Source organism: Fragaria vesca, linkage group LG7 (assembly GCF_000184155.1).
Source record: "Fragaria vesca subsp. vesca linkage group LG7, FraVesHawaii_1.0, whole genome shotgun sequence".
In the NCBI taxonomy this organism is placed as follows: Eukaryota; Viridiplantae; Streptophyta; class Magnoliopsida; order Rosales; family Rosaceae; genus Fragaria; species Fragaria vesca.
In genome coordinates this window covers 3,708,781-3,729,936 of record NC_020497.1, presented here as the reverse complement: position 1 = coordinate 3,729,936, position 21,156 = coordinate 3,708,781, and the positions used below count along the sequence as shown (strand labels likewise).

General features: G+C 39.2%; 7 protein-coding genes across 7 annotated transcripts in view; 1 reads left to right on the top strand and 6 right to left on the bottom strand.

The window, feature by feature from the left end:
* LOC101292629 (mitochondrial inner membrane protein OXA1-like) overlaps window positions 1-2,261 on the bottom strand; it is a 4,708-nt gene extending 2,447 nt beyond the window's left edge. Inside the window, exons 1-3 of the mRNA XM_004306633.1 lie at window positions 2,176-2,261; window positions 1,058-1,603; window positions 205-295 (exon numbers count right to left, since the gene is read on the bottom strand). Of these exons, the coding sequence (XP_004306681.1) occupies window positions 205-295; window positions 1,058-1,587 (621 nt within the window). The 5' untranslated portion in view covers window positions 1,588-1,603; window positions 2,176-2,261. The remainder of the gene's footprint in view (window positions 1-204; window positions 296-1,057; window positions 1,604-2,175) is intronic.
* A 180-nt stretch (window positions 2,262-2,441) lies between these two features.
* Window positions 2,442-3,327, bottom strand: LOC101292049 (non-specific lipid-transfer protein 3-like). The gene is made up of 2 exons (XM_004306631.1): window positions 2,912-3,327; window positions 2,442-2,780 (listed from the first exon to the last, which is right to left on the bottom strand). The coding sequence occupies exons 1-2, from the start codon at window positions 3,241-3,243 to the stop codon at window positions 2,762-2,764; spliced, it is 351 nt and encodes a 116-aa protein (XP_004306679.1). The 5' UTR covers window positions 3,244-3,327; the 3' UTR covers window positions 2,442-2,761.
* An 830-nt stretch (window positions 3,328-4,157) lies between these two features.
* Window positions 4,158-7,950, bottom strand: LOC101291752 (beclin-1-like protein-like). The gene is made up of 11 exons (XM_004306630.1): window positions 7,944-7,950; window positions 7,684-7,832; window positions 6,949-7,280; window positions 6,650-6,820; window positions 6,240-6,364; window positions 6,039-6,087; window positions 5,366-5,524; window positions 5,163-5,248; window positions 4,995-5,066; window positions 4,633-4,782; window positions 4,158-4,546 (listed from the first exon to the last, which is right to left on the bottom strand). The coding sequence occupies exons 2-11, from the start codon at window positions 7,817-7,819 to the stop codon at window positions 4,297-4,299; spliced, it is 1,530 nt and encodes a 509-aa protein (XP_004306678.1). The 5' UTR covers window positions 7,820-7,832; window positions 7,944-7,950; the 3' UTR covers window positions 4,158-4,296.
* Window positions 7,951-8,761: 811 nt separating this feature from the next.
* Window positions 8,762-11,048, top strand: LOC101291459. Its single transcript, XM_004306629.1, has 3 exons — window positions 8,762-9,433; window positions 9,856-10,402; window positions 10,677-11,048. The coding sequence occupies exons 1-3, from the start codon at window positions 8,802-8,804 to the stop codon at window positions 10,821-10,823; spliced, it is 1,326 nt and encodes a 441-aa protein (XP_004306677.1). The 5' UTR covers window positions 8,762-8,801; the 3' UTR covers window positions 10,824-11,048.
* A 64-nt stretch (window positions 11,049-11,112) lies between these two features.
* LOC101291172 (putative RING-H2 finger protein ATL21A-like) lies at window positions 11,113-13,212 on the bottom strand. Its single transcript, XM_004306628.1, has 2 exons — window positions 12,480-13,212; window positions 11,113-11,707 (listed from the first exon to the last, which is right to left on the bottom strand). The coding sequence occupies exons 1-2, from the start codon at window positions 13,156-13,158 to the stop codon at window positions 11,268-11,270; spliced, it is 1,119 nt and encodes a 372-aa protein (XP_004306676.1). The 5' UTR covers window positions 13,159-13,212; the 3' UTR covers window positions 11,113-11,267.
* A 786-nt stretch (window positions 13,213-13,998) lies between these two features.
* LOC101297097 (probable F-box protein At3g61730-like) lies at window positions 13,999-16,658 on the bottom strand. The gene is made up of 8 exons (XM_004308265.1): window positions 16,525-16,658; window positions 15,809-16,011; window positions 15,666-15,710; window positions 15,215-15,379; window positions 15,046-15,093; window positions 14,562-14,732; window positions 14,218-14,325; window positions 13,999-14,081 (listed from the first exon to the last, which is right to left on the bottom strand). The coding sequence occupies exons 1-8, from the start codon at window positions 16,656-16,658 to the stop codon at window positions 13,999-14,001; spliced, it is 957 nt and encodes a 318-aa protein (XP_004308313.1).
* Window positions 16,659-18,330: 1,672 nt separating this feature from the next.
* The window catches only part of LOC101315272 (histone-lysine N-methyltransferase ATX3-like), a 30,485-nt gene continuing 27,659 nt past the window's right edge, over window positions 18,331-21,156 (bottom strand). The window contains exons 18-23 of the mRNA XM_004306627.1: window positions 20,224-20,280; window positions 20,029-20,118; window positions 19,723-19,809; window positions 19,124-19,198; window positions 18,875-18,972; window positions 18,331-18,769 (exon numbers count right to left, since the gene is read on the bottom strand). Of these exons, the coding sequence (XP_004306675.1) occupies window positions 18,679-18,769; window positions 18,875-18,972; window positions 19,124-19,198; window positions 19,723-19,809; window positions 20,029-20,118; window positions 20,224-20,280 (498 nt within the window). The 3' untranslated portion in view covers window positions 18,331-18,678. The remainder of the gene's footprint in view (window positions 18,770-18,874; window positions 18,973-19,123; window positions 19,199-19,722; window positions 19,810-20,028; window positions 20,119-20,223; window positions 20,281-21,156) is intronic.

Here is a 21,156-nt window from a genome sequence, read left to right as displayed (position 1 = left end):
GAGAGAGAGAGAGGACAAGAACTTGTTATAACAGTTACAGTAGTTAAACAATGTGGGTAAATAGTCTGAGGAATCCTTCTGGAGTATCTATGACAAAATTTTCTGAACTCAAGCATACAGGAACTTTGTTGATGTAGTTCTAGTTTTCCACTAGAGATTCCCACAGATAGAAATCTAATGACCATAAGGAAATGGACAACTTACATTGAGCTTTGCAGTAGCCCTGAGTTGACCAATAAGAAGAGGAATTGTAGCCACTCGAATTAAAACAGTTGTTAAAGCTATTGCTGCCCACCTGGAAAAAAAAATTAATTACTTTTGAGAAGAAAAAAGAATAAGAGGTTTTTCTCACTTCCGGACAAGTCAAGTATCACAAAACCATTGATGCTTCGGCAATTGCAAAGTTTTTCAAATATGCACGGCATACATTTGAAAATCCAGAGTTCTTTTCGAACAGAAGTAATTAAAACATAGCTCTAACTTAAATTAGTGACATAATTTTTTTATCTTAATTCCCTTTATTTATATTCCCTCTAAGTTTATTAATTTTCAGTTTCCTTGAATTGAGCAAAAAGTTCAACTAAATGTGACGAATGGTTATTTATTTAACCTCCTTCCAAAATACTGTGGATTTCATCTTGGTGTGCTTAGCTTGATCGTTTATTTAGTCTACTGAAGTTCAGTGTTATGATTTCAAATTTTCTCTAGATAACGACCTGTCCTAGAATTGGTCAAACTGTGAAGTGCATGAACAAATGCCATACTAACAGAAAAACAAGCCAGTGCTGAATGAATCTGAAAACCAATCACCTAGAACATCTATACCATATAATAAAAATATTTTTCAGTGAAATAGTGTACATACTATATGCACATAGAAACACAGTTCATCCAACAAATGAATATTCAGGCACCAGATTGCAAAACAATACATCCACATAATATGTCTCACTATGAACAATAAACAACATCTAAAAATTTAATCAAAGCATCACAAACAGACAATTAAACATCACAGAGAACAAGTAAGAAAATCCTCTAAAACCACTTCACTTACCAATTCAATCCGGTAAAACTATGAATGTAATAGATCGCATATTGTAGGCCAGCAACAGGGAAGAAAGAATCTGCTGCTGCTACAGCCACTTCAGCTCCATGGGAGGTTACTACCTCCACCGTCTTATCTGTTATAACCTCTGCAACATATCCAATGGCATCCATCTTATCAGATCCATCACCAATCTTATCTGTAATAACCTCCCCAACAAATCCAATGTCATCCATTTTATCAGAGCCATCGCCGATTGACGTTGACATATGCCTAAAATTAAAGGAACTAAGGCCCATTTTCCAAGCCAATGATGAGCCTGTCCTCCGTCTACTATGGGAACCAAAACTAAATCCAACTATCGAGCTGTAAGATCCACTAGGCAAAATACTCTTTATGTTGGGTCGAGTGCTTGAACTCGGTGAATGAGATTTAGTATCCTCATTGTCATCATGAAGAACGTGAACATGACCCAATGAAGGGTGGAAGCGTCTCGTGGCAAGGGTCGCCGTGGTAGAGACAGCACGTCTACACGCCATTGCAGGTGGCTAAGTTCTGCTCAGAGAAATAGATATGTTCATATCATCAACAGGCATTGCATGTTTAACACAGAGTTACGTTACGCAAAAAACAATATAATCATAACATCCACACCATTGCCTGCAACTTAGGCTTTACATTTACAACCCACTACAGTTTACACAAAATGTTACAAGTAGGACAAAACAAATATTACAATCCCAAGTTACTACTGGTTATTGGGTCTTCATTCTTCAAAACTAAAATATAGTGGGATACAAAATTACTAATCTTTCTCCCTTCTCTCAATCAACCGAAAATATCATATTCATAGATTGCTTCACAACTTGGGTACAGGCTTTTTCGGGTTGATCCAAGTTAAAAGTTTGCTTAAAATGAATGACATACCAATCCCGCAATGAATATAACCCGGTTTGTATTATGAACCAAAGCATCAAACAATTGGGGTTTTACTGGGTTTAACATTGAAGTCGTAAACAATCAAAGCAGTGATTAATAAGCATAAAAAGTTTAGATTTTGTGGGGTTCTACAATGTTTCCTTATCAACCCAACAAAAATTAACAAGAGAGCAACAGACAGCACTAACCTTTATGACTCTTCTTCTTCTTCTCTATTGGACGCGAGGAACTGAAACTCCATCAGCAGTTGGAGCTTCAGTTTCATATAAATCTCAGTTAAGCCCTTGGAGGGTATGTTTATAAACGGCATGTCATTCAGTTTTTTTAACCTCATAATTTACCATTTACCTTCAGTAAAACATGTTATTTTAACCCCAATCCCATCGCAAATGGTCATCTAAGGTCGCCCCAATTACAAGCACTGATATGCACATTATGGTGTCGCACATTTCTTGGATTGAGTTGGGTTTTCTGATTATCTTTACAAGTACATAATTGAGATCTCTTGATGGTATTTCGAAGGTTTTAGATGTCTAGTTAATAATTTCCTTATTTTTTGATTTCAAGTAGCCAATAATTAAATCTACAAGCACAGTGCGATGTGGTCAAATCAAAACATGAAATTGATACAAGTAATTTCAATTGCCACAATTTTCTCATACACAGCTAGTTTTATTCATGGCTGAATATATAGGGTGTAATGTGTAATGTTATTAATTTATTTCATACTCCTTGCATTAATCCTCTCTTGCTATAGCATACATGAATCCTGCTTCAATAACCAAGAGCAAACCTGCATACCAAAATACTAATGGTTAGTACCTCCAAAGCAAATAATGCTCTAGAATGACATGAACTTAACCACAGAGTGTGACAGTTGATGTGTTAATTAGACATGAGATATGTCGAGTGTGTTTTAATTACTTAGAGCAGTCGGTCTTTTTATCGATAGGAGGAAGAACGAGCTTGAGGCCACATTTTTTGGGAATAAGAGAGAGCTTAGATGGCTGATAGTCACCAATAGTGGACAAGGTTTTCTTGAGGCACATGCATACAGCTTGCTTGTCCTTGCTGGTTTGGACGTTGTTGCTTAGCTCCTTAGCACCACTGCAACAAGCCGGAGATGGATCTTTACTTGAACCCTTCACAAAAGGAAGACATGGTGCCAGCTTCTTGGTTACGACCGGGCATGTAGGTGCAGAATGCGCAGCCGAAACGAAGAGGAGAATGGCTAAGAATGTGACGAGGCGAGCCATGGATGAAACTCTTTAAGAATTTTAGGTGATGAGATGGAACTTGGAAGCAAGTTTGATGGAAGTGCTTGAGTTCTAATTGGATTTACTTGAGAGACTAGAAGGGAGGTATTTATAGATGCTCAAGTGCAAGTGTTTCAGTTCTAGACTGATCTCTAACTATTGTCACGCTACTTCCATTGGAAAGTGATCAGTTCCTATTCCTCTTTCATGTTTTCGTTACGTGAACTGCATAATTGCTTATTACCAATTCAAGGTTTCCCATCCCAATCTCAAGCACATCCTAAAGTGTTCTGGATCTACCACTCTTTTACTTGTATATATACTTTCAAGCTTAAAATACATGTGAATAATTACAAATCAAGTAATAAAGACAAGCTAGAAAAAACTAGTTCTGAAAATATGGATATCAATATCCATTCTGTACTCATACAGATTGTCTTTTTCTTTTTTCTGAATAACTGATTTTCCATTTTAAGATTTAATAAATTAGGCACAGACACTTTCAGATACAAGCAAATATTGAAATTACATGAGCAAAGGATTCAAATCCTTTGCGTGTGATCAAATAAATCAAATTGCAGCATCCCATATTCTTGATCACACAATATGACACTTCAAACGGCCATGCCTTATTTGGCATAGTTTCTTGCATGGAACCAAGTTTTAACCATCAAAGGAATCTCCTTGAAATGAAAATCAAGTTTTTGATGTAAAATGAACGGTTTACAATCTTGAGCAATACAGGTTAAAAGGCTTGACAATAATACAGTAACACCACCTCTTTGGCCAAAGTATTTCCTGATTAAAATTGTGAAAAATATATATCCTAACTGAGATTATGAATATTTTGCCTGAGATAAACTATGAACATAACACTTCTGCACCAACTTAAGATCCAAGCAAAGAATGTAAATGCACAAGAAAACAGCAATCTTTTGCTCCAATACTTTGATTATTTCCATCAAGTATTACAATACAATATAAACTGCACAAGACTAAAGTACTAAACTATGTGTTGCTATACATACATGTCACAAGCTGTATATTCGATATCTACGTCATGGGTGATGAGTTTCGGAACTCCAACTTGGTGTCGGGACCACGTCTTGTATACAAAGAGCTCACACCTGGAACTTCAGAATGTGATGACAGTGCAGAAAGAGGCTGGAAGTTTGTATTTCCAACAAACCAATAGAGAGCCCATTTCAAATTGCATAGGGTGTACTTGAGAGCTTTGGTCCAATTCTCCTGCTTATTGAAGCTCTGAGTGATAGAATAGTTTTCCACCTTATCATTCTCAATTCTGCAAAAGAAAAAGGTGGATGAAATTCAAGAGTTTGAAGACAGAATTAGCAGTTAAGAACATTTTTTTCAGACAGCGGAACTTACTTGTACGGCAATTTAAAACATTTTTCAGGTGGTATGTTGTTTTCTTGGTCCTTAGAATTTGCAAACTCAGCAAAGTCCTTAAGGCATGTCAAGAACAGTGTCATTGCTTTGTCATAACGAGTGCTCCAAAACAAGTTCACAGGACCAAACCTAATACATACTCAAACCAATCAAAATCCAACAAAAAGTAAACAGATGATATTAAAAACGGAGTAGCAAACCAAAATCTGAATATTAATTCGGGTACACGTCAATGCCTAAAGAAGAAAGAGATATAAACATTGGTGACCCACTCATACTAGTTTACCATATGGAATTTACATATAAAATCAGGAAAGATCATGGGAATAGTCTATACTTACAGTTCATACGTATTGTTGTTGCTGTCCATAATCCGAGGATAGCTACCCATAGGAAGTATTTTAATTCGATATCTACAAGGTAATAAATTATGGCCATTTCAATAAAATCACGAAGAAGTCAATTTAACAAGAGCTTGACAAATTTGATGTGCGTCATGAAAAACATACTGAAATTTTGGCCGGAAGTATTGACACATCGTATGGAGGAGAAGGCAGGCTTGACCCCAGGCAGCATTTATCTCATCCCATTCGACCTATATATTCATAAACAGTAAACATCAATATCCCATCCCTGAACAGTATAAGGGAAAACAATCAACCAGTCGTATGAAAATTCTCAAGGACAGGGAATGCATGCTTTGCTTTCTAACCGGAATTTTGGGAAGTCGTCCAAGCCGAAAATTGTTAATGGTTCCAAATTCTCCATCATGCCAGATAGGAAAGGCATCATTGAGCACATTAGTTCGTTTCAACAACTCTAAGTGTGCCTGTGACACTTCAATCTTGGCCAAAATTGCATCTCTCTCTTCCTGTCCATCAAAAAGTTTCTATTTAGACACAAAAAGAGCATGCCAAACATGATACCAAAAGAATATATAACAATGTTTTCTTCCAACTTCTTTAAACTTAGTTCCAAGAAAAGTTAAGTTAGGTATCAACCATCCATAAAAGTAAAACTCGAGAAAAATATTCGACTAGGGTGTCATATAAAAGTTGAATGTTTGCCGACTATACTCTCTTGGTCCATGAACATATCCATTCTACAATCCTTGTATACATATAAATAACAATGCACAGAACTTTTATGATGACCAAAGTACATAAGTGAGAAACCATTCTCGGGAGTAACAAAAATCACATTAGGAAGACTATTTTTGGTATAAAGTTTAATGCAAACAAAGGTTTGAAACCATATTGCATTACCAAAAGACGATCAGACAGAATCAACAAAAAATCAGAAACAAATATACCGGGGCATTTCTAGACAACTAAGCGTAACAGCCAAAAAGGAAGACAAGCGATAAAGAAAATTATTACACAGACCTGATTTGAGATCAATTGAAACTGGAAAGTGTTGAACTCGTGCCAGTACCTGTAACAAGTTAGGTACAAGCAAAGTTATAATCAAGTCTTTCGTAAGGCCTACATATATAAGTCAATCAGAATAGATGAATCTTGAAACACAAGGATGAACACTTGATATCATCAGGAACTTCAACATAAGCATTAGGAAATGAAAATTACCGCTCCTCTAATTCCTTAAATCGCCCAGATTTTAAGTCAAGTTCCTTCAGTTCAGCATTTACTTCTGCATTCTGTTTCTCCATTTCTGCAATTGCTGCTTCAAGTTTTCTTTCTTCTTCCTCAATCTGAAAGACAATCCACAGAGGATCGGATCAACATCTAGACTTCAGTTTGAAACATAATGATACTAAATAAACTGATACTCCATAGCACATTTCTGAATCTCTTTTTGGTTATTACTGCCTGATTTTATGTTAGCTAGCAACTTGACCTTGAACTTAGAGAACCCTCAGTACCACAATGCAGAATGGAGTGTTGATCACAATTCACAAGTGAAAAACAAGAATGCTTAGTAGAAAAATGGACAGATAGAGTGATTCAAGCATAAACTTCATATTTCGAGTAAGCACCTTTAGCTTTTCCTTGAGAAAATCAGCCTCACTAAGAACTTCCCTTGTTTCACCCTCCAACCGCTTAAGACAGGACTCGTATGCCGTAATGTCTCTATTCACATCTTCCACTTCCTTGTCAAGTTTATCGGACAATACCTTCATGCATTCAAGGCATAAAGGTTGTTCAACCTGGAAATGTCACCAGAAAAAACATATCATAACTAAATGTTCAAATACAATTTCTGCCACCACCATAGAAGTACACAATCACTGGAGACTAATAAATCACTTGAGATAGTTTGCACAGTAATACATACTTGCGTTTGCGTGGTGGCAATTTCAAATGCCCGTTTCAGGAGAGTTATAGTCGAGTGAAACCCTGAATTGTTAGGCTGTGAAGGACCATTCGGCCCGCCATCTGGTGATGGCGATTGGGCCCCACCGCCATCCACCGATGACTCAGATTTATAAACGACCACAAAGGACTCATCCATTGCCTTCCCCGTCTGGCTTGCATTGCCTGCCCCACCACGGGGACGAGGAGGCACTCCCTGTGCCTGAGGTCTCTGCTTCGGTAACACAACAAACGAATTGTCCATCTTCGATGCCAACACGCTGTTCGCCCCATGCATCGAAGACCCCTGCATGCCTGCATGTGTGCATCACCAAACCAACTGATTAACAAACACGAAACAGCATCAATCTTATTCCAATAGTCATTCAACTTTCACTTCTCCACATTCTAGCTAAGCTACATTCAAATAATTCCTATTTCGATTCAATCCAAGTTCGAACCAAGCTCTCATTCTAGCTAAGCTTCCACAGAGAAAAGGGTTGCAGACTCAATCAATCAAAAACTCAAAATGCTCAAAAGGGTCTGTATCAAAACACATGAGCTAGCAATAAGAACCACATAGCTCAATTTTTCAATCAAAAGATAAAAACTTTATATTTATTACTTTAACTCAAACTCCATCTCAAATCGTTAGAAAACGCATATAATCTAAACTAAATGGGATTCTAGGAATTCGAATCAAACTAGGAGGACTAACCAGAACGAGAGAAATCATTGAAGAATTTGTCGGCGTAGGAATCGGCGCCGACGATGCAAAGGGAGTGGCGGCAATTCTGGCAGACCCATCGGGGCACACTCGGATCCACAGTTAAGCTCCGACCCTTTTCACCCATCTCTCTATTTGAACTGTGGAAATCGTATTGGAGACAAAAAGTTGATTCTTTTATGTATGTATTGCTTTTGGTGATTAAAGGAACACAGATAGAGAAACACTTTGTTTCTGGGCTGGAAGCTCACCAGAGGAACACAACCGCAGTTGGGTCTTGTTCTTTTCTTCTTTGTTTGCTTGCGAGGTTGAAATCCACCCCTTTTGGAAATTTACAACTTTTTGTCTACAATTTAACGGATTTATGTTTTTAACCCCTGCGTTGAATGACATATTTACCCTCACACCACTCGACTGTGCCGCGGCTAACTTCTAGCGGAGCCGCCCCACTTCCGACAACTCCAACCGGTAATTACTTTCAGCCGTGACACCGATTGTATAAGTTACACTACATAAGTGCTCCAGATGTTTGACATATACTTTTGCCAAATGGTGAATATAACTTATGAATGTTTGATTCGTTATTATATTAAAATAACATAAGTGGTGTGTTTGATCCGCCTTGTAAGCTAATCTAGCTAGTGAAAGACATTCGAAGGATTGCCACCAACTTTAAGTTCATTACTTGATTTACTTTCATTCATATATTTTGTGAAACCAGTTTTGTGTGGCTAATACCATTACTAACAAGCTCATCGTAGTGTTTCTACGTGATATTAAGTTGATATTGGATTTCGAGTGAAACTTTCTAAAACCTTGCTCATTGCTCATATGACATTGTTAGGTATGATATGCACGAATTTCGATTAGCTTAACAAGCTCATCATGAAACGAACATTAGACGGCACTACACGGTAAAAAAAACAAAAAACAAAAAACAAAAAACAAAAATTAAAAAAATTGAGGACGAAAATGTAAATTCACAGACAATAAGAATTCGACCCGGACGAGTAAAACTATATAAATCCGAGAAGCTGAGCAAATACGACTTTTGCCCAAAATAAAATCTGGTTCTCTCAAACCCTAACAAAGCTCTTCAATTTCCATCAATGGCGGACACCACCACGAGCCCCGCCACATACAATCTCTTCGTCAACCTCTTGGAAGGCAAAACCCTAAACCTAAAATTCACAACCCCCAATGTCTCCGCCGCCTCCATCAAGCACCGCCTCCACGAAATCACCAAAATACCCCTCCGCCACCAGCGCCTCCTCACCGGCACCCGCCACCTCGCCGACTCCGACTCCCTAACCCCCGACGCGGCGGCGCAGCTCCCCACGGTCCACCTCCTGCTGAGGCTGGTCGGAGGGAAAGGCGGGTTCGGGTCGCTGCTCCGGGGGGCGGCGACGAAGGCGGGGCAGAAGAAGACGAGCAACTTCGACGCGTGTCGGGATATGAGTGGGCGGAGGCTGAGGCATGTGAACGCGGAGAATAAGCTGCAGGAGTGGAGGGCGTTGGAGGAGCAGAGGAAGATGGAGAAGAAAGGGGAGGAGTTTCTGAAGAGCTTGGCGAAGAAGGGGAAGAAGGGGAGTGGGGACGTGGCGGCGGAGAAGTATGTGAAGAAATATAAGGAGGAGTCCGCGAGATGCGTTTCGGAGGTGGTGGATGCGGTGAAGGAGGCTATGAGTGGGAAGAGGAAGGGGAAGGGTTTGGAGCCCAAGTCGAAAAGGGTGAAACTTTGGTGAGGTTTTATTGATTTGTTTTCGCTTTAGTTGTGTGCATTTTGTGGTTTTATTGATAGGAAGTATGATAAGGATGATAGGAAGTAAAGCTGAATGATTGGGAAGATGAAGTTTAATTTAGAGATCGGATATTTCAATTTGATTGGCTAGTTACTGATCAGGAATATGAAGGTATGAAGAAACTAATGGATCTATTAGGTTCATGCATTGAATTTTTTTAACTAAACGTTGTTAAGGGAGAATATTACTTTTATGGTTTAGACTAGTGCAGTTAGCGGTTTCAAATCTTGATCAACAGAGAACCTCTGTTTTAGAAAGATGAAATTTCTAGGTTTTATATACAGTCTGGTGACCCTGAAATCTCTGGGAATTAAGTTTGTTGGTATGGATATCTGAATTCTTTTCTTTTGGCGTTTTTCAGGGACAGTGATACAGAGGAAGATGACAGTGATAATGAAGATGAGAAGGAGAAATCAACTGTATCAAACAATGGGAATAGCTCAGATTCGAATAAGGAAGCTGGGGGAGGTAGTTTGGATTCAGTGACTGGTGGGAAACAAGAGGGTGAGTCCTCAGGTAGAGGCTCATCTGAGAGTGGCTCTGAGGAAGAGAAAGAGATGGTTGTTCATATTGATCAAGAATCTATTCCTATTGAGAAGAATGACATGGTTGAGGATGAGAAGATAGCTACAAGTGCAAGTATACCTTGTTCAGCTGCTGATACTGTTCTGGGAGTTGAAGCAATGCAAGATGAAAATATAGATTGCAGTGGGATTGAGATGCAACCTCAGGAGATCTCTAAGTCAAGTGACGGGCAAGGAGTGGAAAGTACATCGATTGTATCGGAAGCCAATGGTTCTTTAGAGTCCAGTCCAGTTGTTCAGGAAGAAACAGTTGCTAATGGGAACACTGCAGAGATGGAGAAGCCGCTAAATTTTGATGACTTCAATTCAGCAGCAGAAATGGAGGTATGCTTGTGGAAAGTATAATTTTAGGATGATTTAGGCCATTTGCATGCTTTCTCTGGATTAAATCCGTATCGAACAGTATCTTGAATAGTGGTCCACCTTGAACATGAATTAGATTATTTGCTTAGTTGAAAGAAAAACAAAAATCGCAGATGCTTTTTATATGACTGTTTTATAGCTTCTGTGTTCACAGCTTCCACCACCATTTCCTCTATGCATCACTTAAAATCTTCAAGAAGCATTTTTAACTCATTTTTGACCTTCATTGTGGTAGGTTCTTGGCGCGGAAAGATTGAAATTGGAACTGCAAGCTTATGGGTTAAAATGTGGTGGTACTCTGCGAGAGCGTGCTGCCAGGCTTTTTATGCTTAAATCTACCCCTATAGAGAAGATTCCGAAGAAGCTCCTGGCAAAGAAATGAGTATGTGATGCGCTTCATTTAACCCTTTATAAGGTTTACTTCATAGAGCAAGTTTCTCCTGCAATGTATGAATGGTGGCTGAAGTGTGGAACTGTGTATATTTGAATCTATAATGTTCCTGGTTGTTGACTATGTACTACTTTGTGCACCATGATCCTTGGTGGATAATGTTTGAGCCTTTGACAGTTTGACTGAAGTAATAATATGCATATCTTCATTTTTGTACGTCTGATTGTTTTTCTTTTTAGTTTTTTTTTTATCAACAATTATGCTCCAGGAAGATAAAAATGAATAAAGTGGACCATATATACCAAGAATAAGCCTGAGCCTCAGTATACCCATACACCCACACACCTGAGGGAACATTCTACTAAACCTTAGCTAAGGACTGACAAAATTTTAACCAGTATATACAGTAGGAAGGGTTTAACTACATAAAAGACATCAGACTCCATTTGAGTCGACATGAGCTGGGGAGGGGTTGTTTCGACAAACTGGACATGTGCTGTTCAATTTGAGCCACTCATCAACACATTCAGCATGGAAGCAGTGTTTACACTCTGGGATGCATCTTACTGTGTCTTTAATGAGATACTCTGATAAGCATATAGCACAAGTGGTGTCGTTAGGTCCTGGAAGTCGCCGGCTCTCACCAAGTACTAGCTTTTGATAGGATTCAATGGTGGTCTGATCCAGACCATGAATTACAATTGTGGATTCTTGTTCAGGCAATGCTGCAACTGCAGGGTTCCGATGTGCAGTGCGATCAAGACTCCTGTCCTTGAGGCAAGCAAAGCAGGCTATCCCAACTGCCATTGTGAGGGTCGGTACCACGATGGAGACGCAAATAATCTTGAAAACTTGGAATCCGTTGGAAGATCTGCCTGGAATTTGAAGCCATTAGTGACGGAAAGAAGCACTTCGTTCTGCAGATATGTAGGAACACAGTCCACTTGTGCACATAATTTCAGTTTATTGAAATGTGGAGTTAGACAGTGTAGACAAAAGGAGAAGATGTCTGTGGCTTTTAAGTTTAGCATGGAATTCGAGCTAGGAAAATAACCATATTATCTACTACTGAATGGTGCAATATGCAAGAGAAAGTAACAATAGTTTCCTATTTTTATTTTCTTACTTTTTTAATAAGACTAGAAAAACGAAAAATAATATACTGAAAAGAGATTAACATGGAGTAACTATTGAATTTTGACCTCTGGTCCCTTCCCCAGCAAGAAAAGTAGTGGAACTTTTTTAATAAGATAAAGAGGGGAAGCGTGCTGAAGCCAAATTATAAGGCAGGTTGAAGTTCTTCAATTCATGTCGGCTGCATATAGTTGACATGGTTTTCATATGTCAATGGTTTCACTAGGTAATATAATGCAAACACCAAATACTATAACAGGAACGTATTTTATACGCTTTATCTTCTACGAAGTCACTACATTGAACCCGAACAGCTGCACAAGATTCTTATGTCATCTATTAGCCTAACCCACAAGTTGGCATAGTCTATAACTTCAATTCTCACAGATTTTTGGTCAGAAACTGATGTGGTAGGTGACACGACGGTAGATGACAAACTGATATGAACAAATGAAACCCCTGGAATTCGATGGCAGGAAACTGAAAATTATGATTCAAAGAAAGAAGTAGTACCTGTAGAGTTGTAGAAGCAACCAAGTACTTGGCTAGTGTTGCTCTCGAAGCCACAAGTCCCACCTTGACCTTCACAAGGAGAACAACCAGGCTCATACCATGTCAAGCTAAGATCTGAATCAAAGTTGACTGAGAATCCATCCTCAGTCCGAACTATCCCAGAAACCGGAACCGGCATTGTAGCAATGATCTTGCACGTCGCGGACATTGAATTCGCAAGGCTGGTGGAAGGAGTTGCCATGACTGATGTTGTCGAGTTACTCAGGCAATCAATGGGGGCGAACTTTGACTTTGTGAATGAAGCAGGGCAGCTGAGGAAGGTGTAGTTCTGGTAAAAAGAAGCAACAAAAGGAGAGCCTTTCAGGTCGAGGGTCAGAAGCCTTCTGGGAAGGCAACCACTAGGTTCATAGAGTTTAATCTCCTGTGTCACATAATCGATTGCTCGAACAAAAAACTCTCCTGAGTTTGGAAGACTAATGACTGTTGTCCCCTGTGTGTTGCAGGTCAGGTCGAAACCTGGGTAAGAACAGTTCTTCGGTTGATAGCCTTGTAGCCCGAAAGGGAATCGGATAGGAAAGCCGGTGTTGCCACACATGGAGGCTGGACACTCACCTAACGCTAGTGCATACAAATGAGGAAACAGGAAGAGAAGGATGAAGAGGATGTCTGAGATGTCCATTTTGTTTCAAAGTTTCTGAAACCAGAATGGTAAGGTATTTACTATGTAGTCTCTATATATATAACTATATATCTATATGTATATAATATGTGTAGCTGGGTTGTGGGAGAGGGTAAGTAGATTAAAGAAATGAAAAATTATGAAAGTCAAAAGTTTGTAGTGTAATGCTTGTTATAGCCCACATAAGAGCAGTCGCAAATAAATGGTGATGATTACTCTTATTATCATGATAATCTGCTTTGTGAACTTTACCAATTAGAATAGGTTTTGGAGGCCAGAGGTCATAGCTTACGTTATATGTGCTATTGGTTGCACTTGTTTATGTCATAATTTAAAGTCAGAGACTGCTTCATAGATTTGGTCAGACTTTTTACTCTTATTGGTGAGATCCACAACCAAACCTACTATTAATCTCTAGGCTTGTTCAACCACAATAGGAATTGCATAATAAAATTAGGAGAGTCTTTGAGGGAATATGCATTACCCGAACTGTTCATCATATAGCTACGATAAGAACTGTTGGAATCTGCAGCAGTAAACGATTTCATTCAGATTCGGAATCTGTAATTTCGGGAAGTAACTATGCGCAGCAGGAACTGATGTATTTATAATTTCGAATGAGTCTTTCGAATGGGAAGAACAAACTATCTGAGTCCTTTTTAATATATAGTTATCCCCTTTAAAGGGAGCAGTAGTAGAACTGTGGAACTAGTAACTGAGCTAATGCATATATACCCCATAAGGGTTATATTATCTACTTCTCTGAGATATTATGTCTATTCAGATTATCGAAAGGCATCTAACTTGTCCTTTGGCTAAGATCTGTGGGACTAGTGGACTCTACAGAAGCTGCTGCGAGATTCTGATAGATACGACTTCTCCTCCAGCTCCAGCTCTCATGACATGGTATTTGACTTGCAGGCCTGTTATCAGAAAGTAGGAAAAATTATGAAAAGTTGGGCACAAAATAAATAGCCACTCATAGGCTTACTAAGATGCCGAGAGTTTGGTTATGGAAAAGAGGGGACTTGTAAAAGTTTGGGTTGTTTTTTCTCTTACCTTCATTTTTCTGTAGATTTGTGTTGACAGCAACTGCATGCATTGTGATCACAGCCTTTGGTTGCCAGTCATTCGCTTTGCCCACCCATGAGTTGAGGTTGAAGACTGCTGCAATGTCATTTGGAAATTAGATCAGATGAGCAGGTACATTCATCAAACATATATAACTGAAATTATGGCAAACAGTAATTGGATGGCAGACAATTTTTACTAACATGAAGTTTCTTCGAGTATTTAACCCTACCAAGACCAACTGAACAATTTTTTCCTCTGTACATTTTGGGGGTTTAGTGATTAAAGCGTTGTAAAAACTGGAAGATAGTGCAGATAGCTTCTAAACTTACCTGAAGTTGAAGTGTCATTGAGGTGTTTGACATCAAAAATAGCTCCAGAAGCACCCTCAACATGCTTTTTGACATCCTGAATTCCAATAAGTTCATATTCCCAGCTACCATCCTGGTATCCCTCACTCAAGAACAGTTCGATATGCCTTGCATCCAATGTCTGCATTGTTCCTGTTGATATTTGCAAGCTTCTCAGTTATGTAATCAATAACCATAAATCTGAAATAACCAAACATACACATAGACAAAGTTCCCCTTCTTGTTATCTGTTCAGAAGTTTGCATTTCAAGTAACAGCACAGAAGAAATGGTGAAGAGTGAGAATGTATAATGGCACATTCCTAGCTTTTGAAGCAAAAAATGAAGCATATTTGAACTCATTGCACATTGTGAGTGGTGATTCTTCAAGCATATACACCAGCTTCTATTCTAATCTCAGCTATCAAAGACAGAAAACTAGATAGTTTAGAGGCATTTGTTCTTACCATCACAAGTATTGAGCTCGCAGACGGGGCACCGGACAAGCTGGAGATCTGTGGGAAATCATGGCAGATGAAATCAGAAGTTAATTGCAGTCATGATCATACAGCACAAACACTTCATAGTCTTAACTAGTCCAGAAAGAAATTGATGTTCATGTCTAATTGAAGGTACCTGCAATCCATATCCCAGGTTTGGCATCATTCAACACACAACTGCCGCAGGACTCCAGCATTTGTTGAACACTTTCTTCCTTGGGCAATTTCAGTGGGGTGCTCAGCCTTTCTGTTATGAGTACTGAAGAAGACTCCAGGAAAAAGGCACCAATACGCATCCAGTCTGATTCATTCAAACGCACAAGCACAACAGGGAAGGAGCCATTAGTCTACTTTGGCATTCATTAGGCCTAAATTCAATGAGATACATTAACCAACTGCAAAGTGAACTGGTTTTACACAGCTAAAAATCCAGTGAAACTAGTTTTACACAGCTAAAAATCTATAAATTCCATCAAAATTCTTACACATCAAAATTCAAAACTTAGTAGGGGCTCAAATTTCAAATACCATAAGAACCTTGCAGAACTATATAAATCAGAACCAAAATAGGGTAAAGGGACACTCACCAATATGCTTCTCTGGCTGGCGGAACATGTAAGAGTGACTCCCATCTGCAAAAACCCCAAGACCATTAGCAATCACACACACACTTGATCAGACCGTTATCTAATTGACACGTCACACATTAAGGAGATCAAGCGGTCCTTACTGAAAGAGGAAATGTAGAGCTTCTTCCAATCAAAAGCCGCCGGGTGGCGAGGAGCAGGGACCTGAAGATCACGCAAGCACAAGTACCTCCAGATGCAGCCCTCCATGACCAGCTCGTGGAACCAACGACATGTCGCAGCAATCATCACCAGTGATTTTCCGTCCAGAAACTTTGCGATCTCCGTCCAAACGTCCTGCTCGTAACTAATCAAGTCCAACAAACTCAGATAATTAGTTACGCTCTTCAAATTCATTTCCAAATGCAACAGGAAATTTCTAAAGATCACACTAAACGCATGATTCAGCTTCAAATTAATTTCTAACAAACTCAAAATCAGAGCTCCGATTTTGAATTTTGAATTGCTTCATTTCTGAACTACAGGCATGTACGAGCTAAGCTCAGATCCACAGTAACAAAATCCACATAGAGATACAAGATCAAAATCCAGATCGAGCTCGAAGATAAAAGCTCACACGCAGCGCGTGATTCAGCCTCGAAATTCAAACGAAGTACAGAAAATCGAAATCAAAGCTCCGACTCACATCTGGAATCGTTCAATGCTCAAGCAAATCTCACAGAATCACAAGCTCAAATTCACCGAAGCAAAAATTCAAATCAAAAGCACAAGTCCATTCACACACAGAATCCGAATCTACGAATCAAACCGATTTTCCGAAATTCAAATTCAAATTCACAGAGAGAGAGAGAGAGCTCACCAGGTGAAGGCTGGGCCAGAAGAGGTGAAGCGAGGAGAGCTGCAGGAGCAAATCGGCTTGGCTCTGCGCATACGCTTCTGCGTCTTGAGAGGCTGAGGCTGAACGGCTCCGGTTCGCTGCTTTCGCTTCGCCATTTTTTCTCTCTCTACTCACTGCGTCTCTCTCTCTAAGTCTGAAACGGAATCGGTCACGCGAATCAAAGCTGCAAAGGGTTCGCTATTTATACTCGCGCCACTCGCACATTCAAAAACATAACTAACTCTAAAATATTGTTATCGAAAGCTAATTCAAATTTATGGGCTGCTTATGACTCTACAGGCCCATAAACGTGACCTTCCCTTTGTTCTTTGTCATTCTAATTTTTCGTAATTAACTACTCATTTGTAAAATATTCCAGGAAAACTTTTAGACTATCACAATCTCGATCACAAAACTAAATAATAACCGAGAGTTTATAGAGTAAAAATGCTCGATGGGTGAAATTTCATCACCAAAGAAAACTACATAGAGTTCGAGCCTCGATAAAAAAGATATAAACAATTATGATCAATGACGCTCTCCTACATTTATTTTTCTGAAAGATTAACGCTTCGACTGTCCTCTTTATTTCAGGGTGCAAATGTAGGAGAAGCGGCATCAGCAAATCTTAGACAGATCTTTGCAAAGTTGAGGTGTAGTGTCTCGAAAGCCATTTTGAAACTTTTACTAACATTTGGATGGCAGAGAACAATTCTTTTGGGCGTTTAGAAATCCCTGAATGTTTCTTGAATCACACTTCGTAATGAAAGAGCTTGATGGATAGAACCAAGGAAGAAAATTTCGGTGATTACGGAAATTTCGACCTTTTAAAATATGGAAATTTCGAGGAAATATCGATTGCAGTAAAAAAAATGAGAAAATTGACCGAAATTTAAAGAAAAACAAGGAAATTTTAAACTAAACTTTAAGAGATGTTTGTTTTTTATATTATGTACTATATTTAATAAGAAAACCTTGACTAAACATTAATTTATAATGAATTATAGTAATTTAAGATGAAAAAATAAATGCTGAATCGTTGATAAATCTTAAAAATTTACTTCAATTTTAAAAAATCTAATTTATTTTTATGGCTTGAAACAAAACAAAAAAAGGCTAGACCATCACCTTATATATGTACAGCCCCCTTCTATTGAGGGATTCCTATTTTTAGCCACTTTCTAGGGATAGGGCATTACACCACTTCCCAATTGAATTTTTACATCTCCACCGTTCATATCTTAGGTCTATATGAGTAGATCACCTCTACAAAATTTCATATGATTTGGTGATCGTTAAGACTTTCAAAAGTTTGATTTAGTTTTAATGATTTTGAACGGTCCAGCTTATGTCAAACTAAAACCGTTGAAGGTCATTAAAACTAAATTGAACTTTTGAAAGCCTTAACGATCACCAAATCATATGAAATTTTATAGAGATGATCTACTCATATAGATCTAAGATATGAACGGTGGAGATGTAAAATTATAATCGGGAAGTTAGTGTAATGCCATATCCCTATAAATGGCTTAAAATAGAGATCCCTCATTAGAAGGGCCCTGTATATCTGTATAATTGTAATGCCCTAAAATCAATCGCTTTGATGACGTGACGCTGTTTTCGTCAGATTTCGAATATTTCGCAAGATTTCGAATATTTCGACGAAATATCAGAAAATATCGAAAATATCGGACGAAAAATTATGGAGGGAGAAAGAAATATCGGGACATGAGAAAAACAAAAATTTCGGCGAAATTATCGATTTTTTCTTCCTTGGATAGAACAATTGGGTGCTAAAGAAATGTGTATACTGAAATCAGTAAATCAATTTGCTTTGAAACATTACAAATTACACTATGGAGATGATTAAACAATCTGTCTATTTCTTTTACTTTCACGTAAAAAGTAGCAAAAAGGCCACCAGGGAAAGAGCCAGGCGATATTACTAATTCTGATAAGATTACAACACGACTTGCGTGGTATATATATTGAAAGATTTACAAGCTCAAAGGGAAAAAGGTCTCCTTTCTTTTCTGTAACAAGGGGAAGGATTTCCTCAATGGTTAGAAGTGGTTAGATCTCTGTGCAGAGATGATATGGGGAGCACCAAAAAATGTATGAACTCTGACGCGTGAACTAACACAAGAATTTCCTACAGTTGGGAGCTTTACATAGACAGGGAACTCTCCGCCCATCACATTCATCCGGCTCAAACAAGTAATCGTACCTGTTGAGCAAATATAAAGGAGAAAATTGGGACCTTTCTCAACCAAATATACAACATTCTCAAAGTCGTCTATGCAAAATATAAAAAAATTACCAGAAGACTTACGTTAGTTCTTCACCGGCTGAAACATTAGTCTTGGCAAGGAGAACTATTCGGTTCTCCTCGCCCAAAGTCATGATCCTTGAAAAGCAATTGGGCGTGCACTGCAGCACATGCAGAAAATTTTTAGCATCGTGATATATAATTCAGACTCTTGAGTATGGCAAATCCAATCAATTGACACTTTGAATAGTCAACTTTAATTATATCCATGAGCAACCAAAAGTCCAAAGTTGTTAACTAAAAGGAACTCACCGAATGGTTAATCAACCGTGCTATATTTCCTCTATATGTAGCATCAATTACTACTTCCTCGCTGATCTTGAAAAGCTGCAAAGAAAAAATTGTTCATACACTTTAAAATCACATTTGGACGTGACTCGTGAGGGAGGGGGCTTTAGCTGTAACTCTAAAAAATCACATGTAAGGAGCCACAACCCTAACATAACAAACTGTCTAACACAACACGAGATCCTCAAGTTCTGTAATAGAAAGGTGCTTAAATTAGACAGAACTAACTCTAATGGTTCAAAAGTCAGTATTCTCTGGCACGTAATTAAACTTCCCATAAATGTAGAAAGCATCACTAACTTCATGGAAAAATCTTCATCTACAGGAGTTTTCTCATTTTGGTCCAAGACTAATAAGTTTTGAAACAATTGATAGAAGTACTATGCAGAAAAATGATAAACTTGTGAAATTTTAAAGATCCCCATCATTTTTTCCCCACATGTAAGTGGCATGCTAAGTAGTCTTGAATCCAGCAGTTACTGTGGCTGAAATACATTCGTAAGCTACTACAATGCATACTGGCATACATAGAACATAGGAGTACATACTGAAAATCGACTTACATAGCAATCTTTGCCTTGTAGCCTGTACCGTGCTTCCCTCAGATCTGCAACGCTACACCTTACGCGCTCACCACGATACTCAACAACCTGGAAACCAGTGTATTTAGCAATAAAAAGATCACATGAAACAGAACGTTTTAAATATGCGTCAAGGAATTCACACTTTCTTAACAATCACATGACAACATATATTCTCTAAGAGCTTAACATAAAGAAAGAAATCAATATCAAGTCATTGTTACATACATTATACAATTTAAATTAGAAGTTTTTCAATAACTACAGCATGAAGTAACAATTGAGTACCATTTCTCCTTCTTGAATATTCCTACGTGCAAATAGACCCCATCCATGTATTCCAGATTTACCAAAACAAACCCGGTGAGATTCAGTTTTCTGAAATGAAGACAAGAAACAAATGTTAATGACTTATGCACATAAGACAAAATGTTAAGAGTTTATCAAGTAATAAACCATAGCATACGAAGGGACGGGACTTGCCTGCAAGTGGTAAAGCCGATCCTTGAAGGAAGAAAATATTTTAGAATCTTCTATTTCCTAATATAAGGCAACAGATGTAATCAGTCCATCACGTCAACCAACAAGGAAACAAAATGAGACGTGCGCTTTCTATCGTTTTCGTATATCAGGCTGGATGTGGAGCGCATTGGCTTAAAGTGCGCACATCCCTCCATTCGCCACCGTCCGACGCGCCTCCACCCCAGCGGACTCCAGCAGCGTCCCCGATCACTTTCCCTCCCCGGCGAATTCCAGTTTCCACCGAAATCGACTTTATTTGAAGTTTTAGGTGATCTCGCCGGAAAAGAACGGACTCGCCGGGGAGGAAAAGTGGTCGGGGACGCTGCTAGAGTGTGTTCTGCGGGGGAGGCACGCCGTCGTCGGACGGAGCTCCGTGAGCACTTTAAGGACTGTGCGCACGTGCGCTTTCTATCGTTTTCGTATATATATACGGTCCGTTTCAGATACGGACGTCCGCACCGCCTTAAGGTGCGGATTTCCCTCCGTTCGGCGCCGGCGAGCCTCCACCCCAGCGGATTCCAGCAGCGTCGCCGACCACTTTCCCTCTCCAGCAAGTCCGCCGAATTCTAGTTTTCCGGCCAGATCACCCAAAACTTTAAACAAAGTCAATCTGGCCGGAAAACTGGAATTCGGCGGACTCGTCGGGGATGGAAAGTGATCGGGGAAGCTGCTGGAGTCCGCTAGGGTGGAGGCGCGCCCTCGCCGTACAGAGGGAAATCCACACCTTAAGGCGGTGCGGACGTCCGCACCTGATAATCCCCATATATATATAGCAAGAGGATTAGAAGCGGACGTCAACACTCAGCTTAAAGTGCGGACGTCCGTCTGTTGCACCCTCTGGCGCCGACGACGGCGCACGTCAGAAGACTCCAGCAGCGTCCCAGACCACTTACT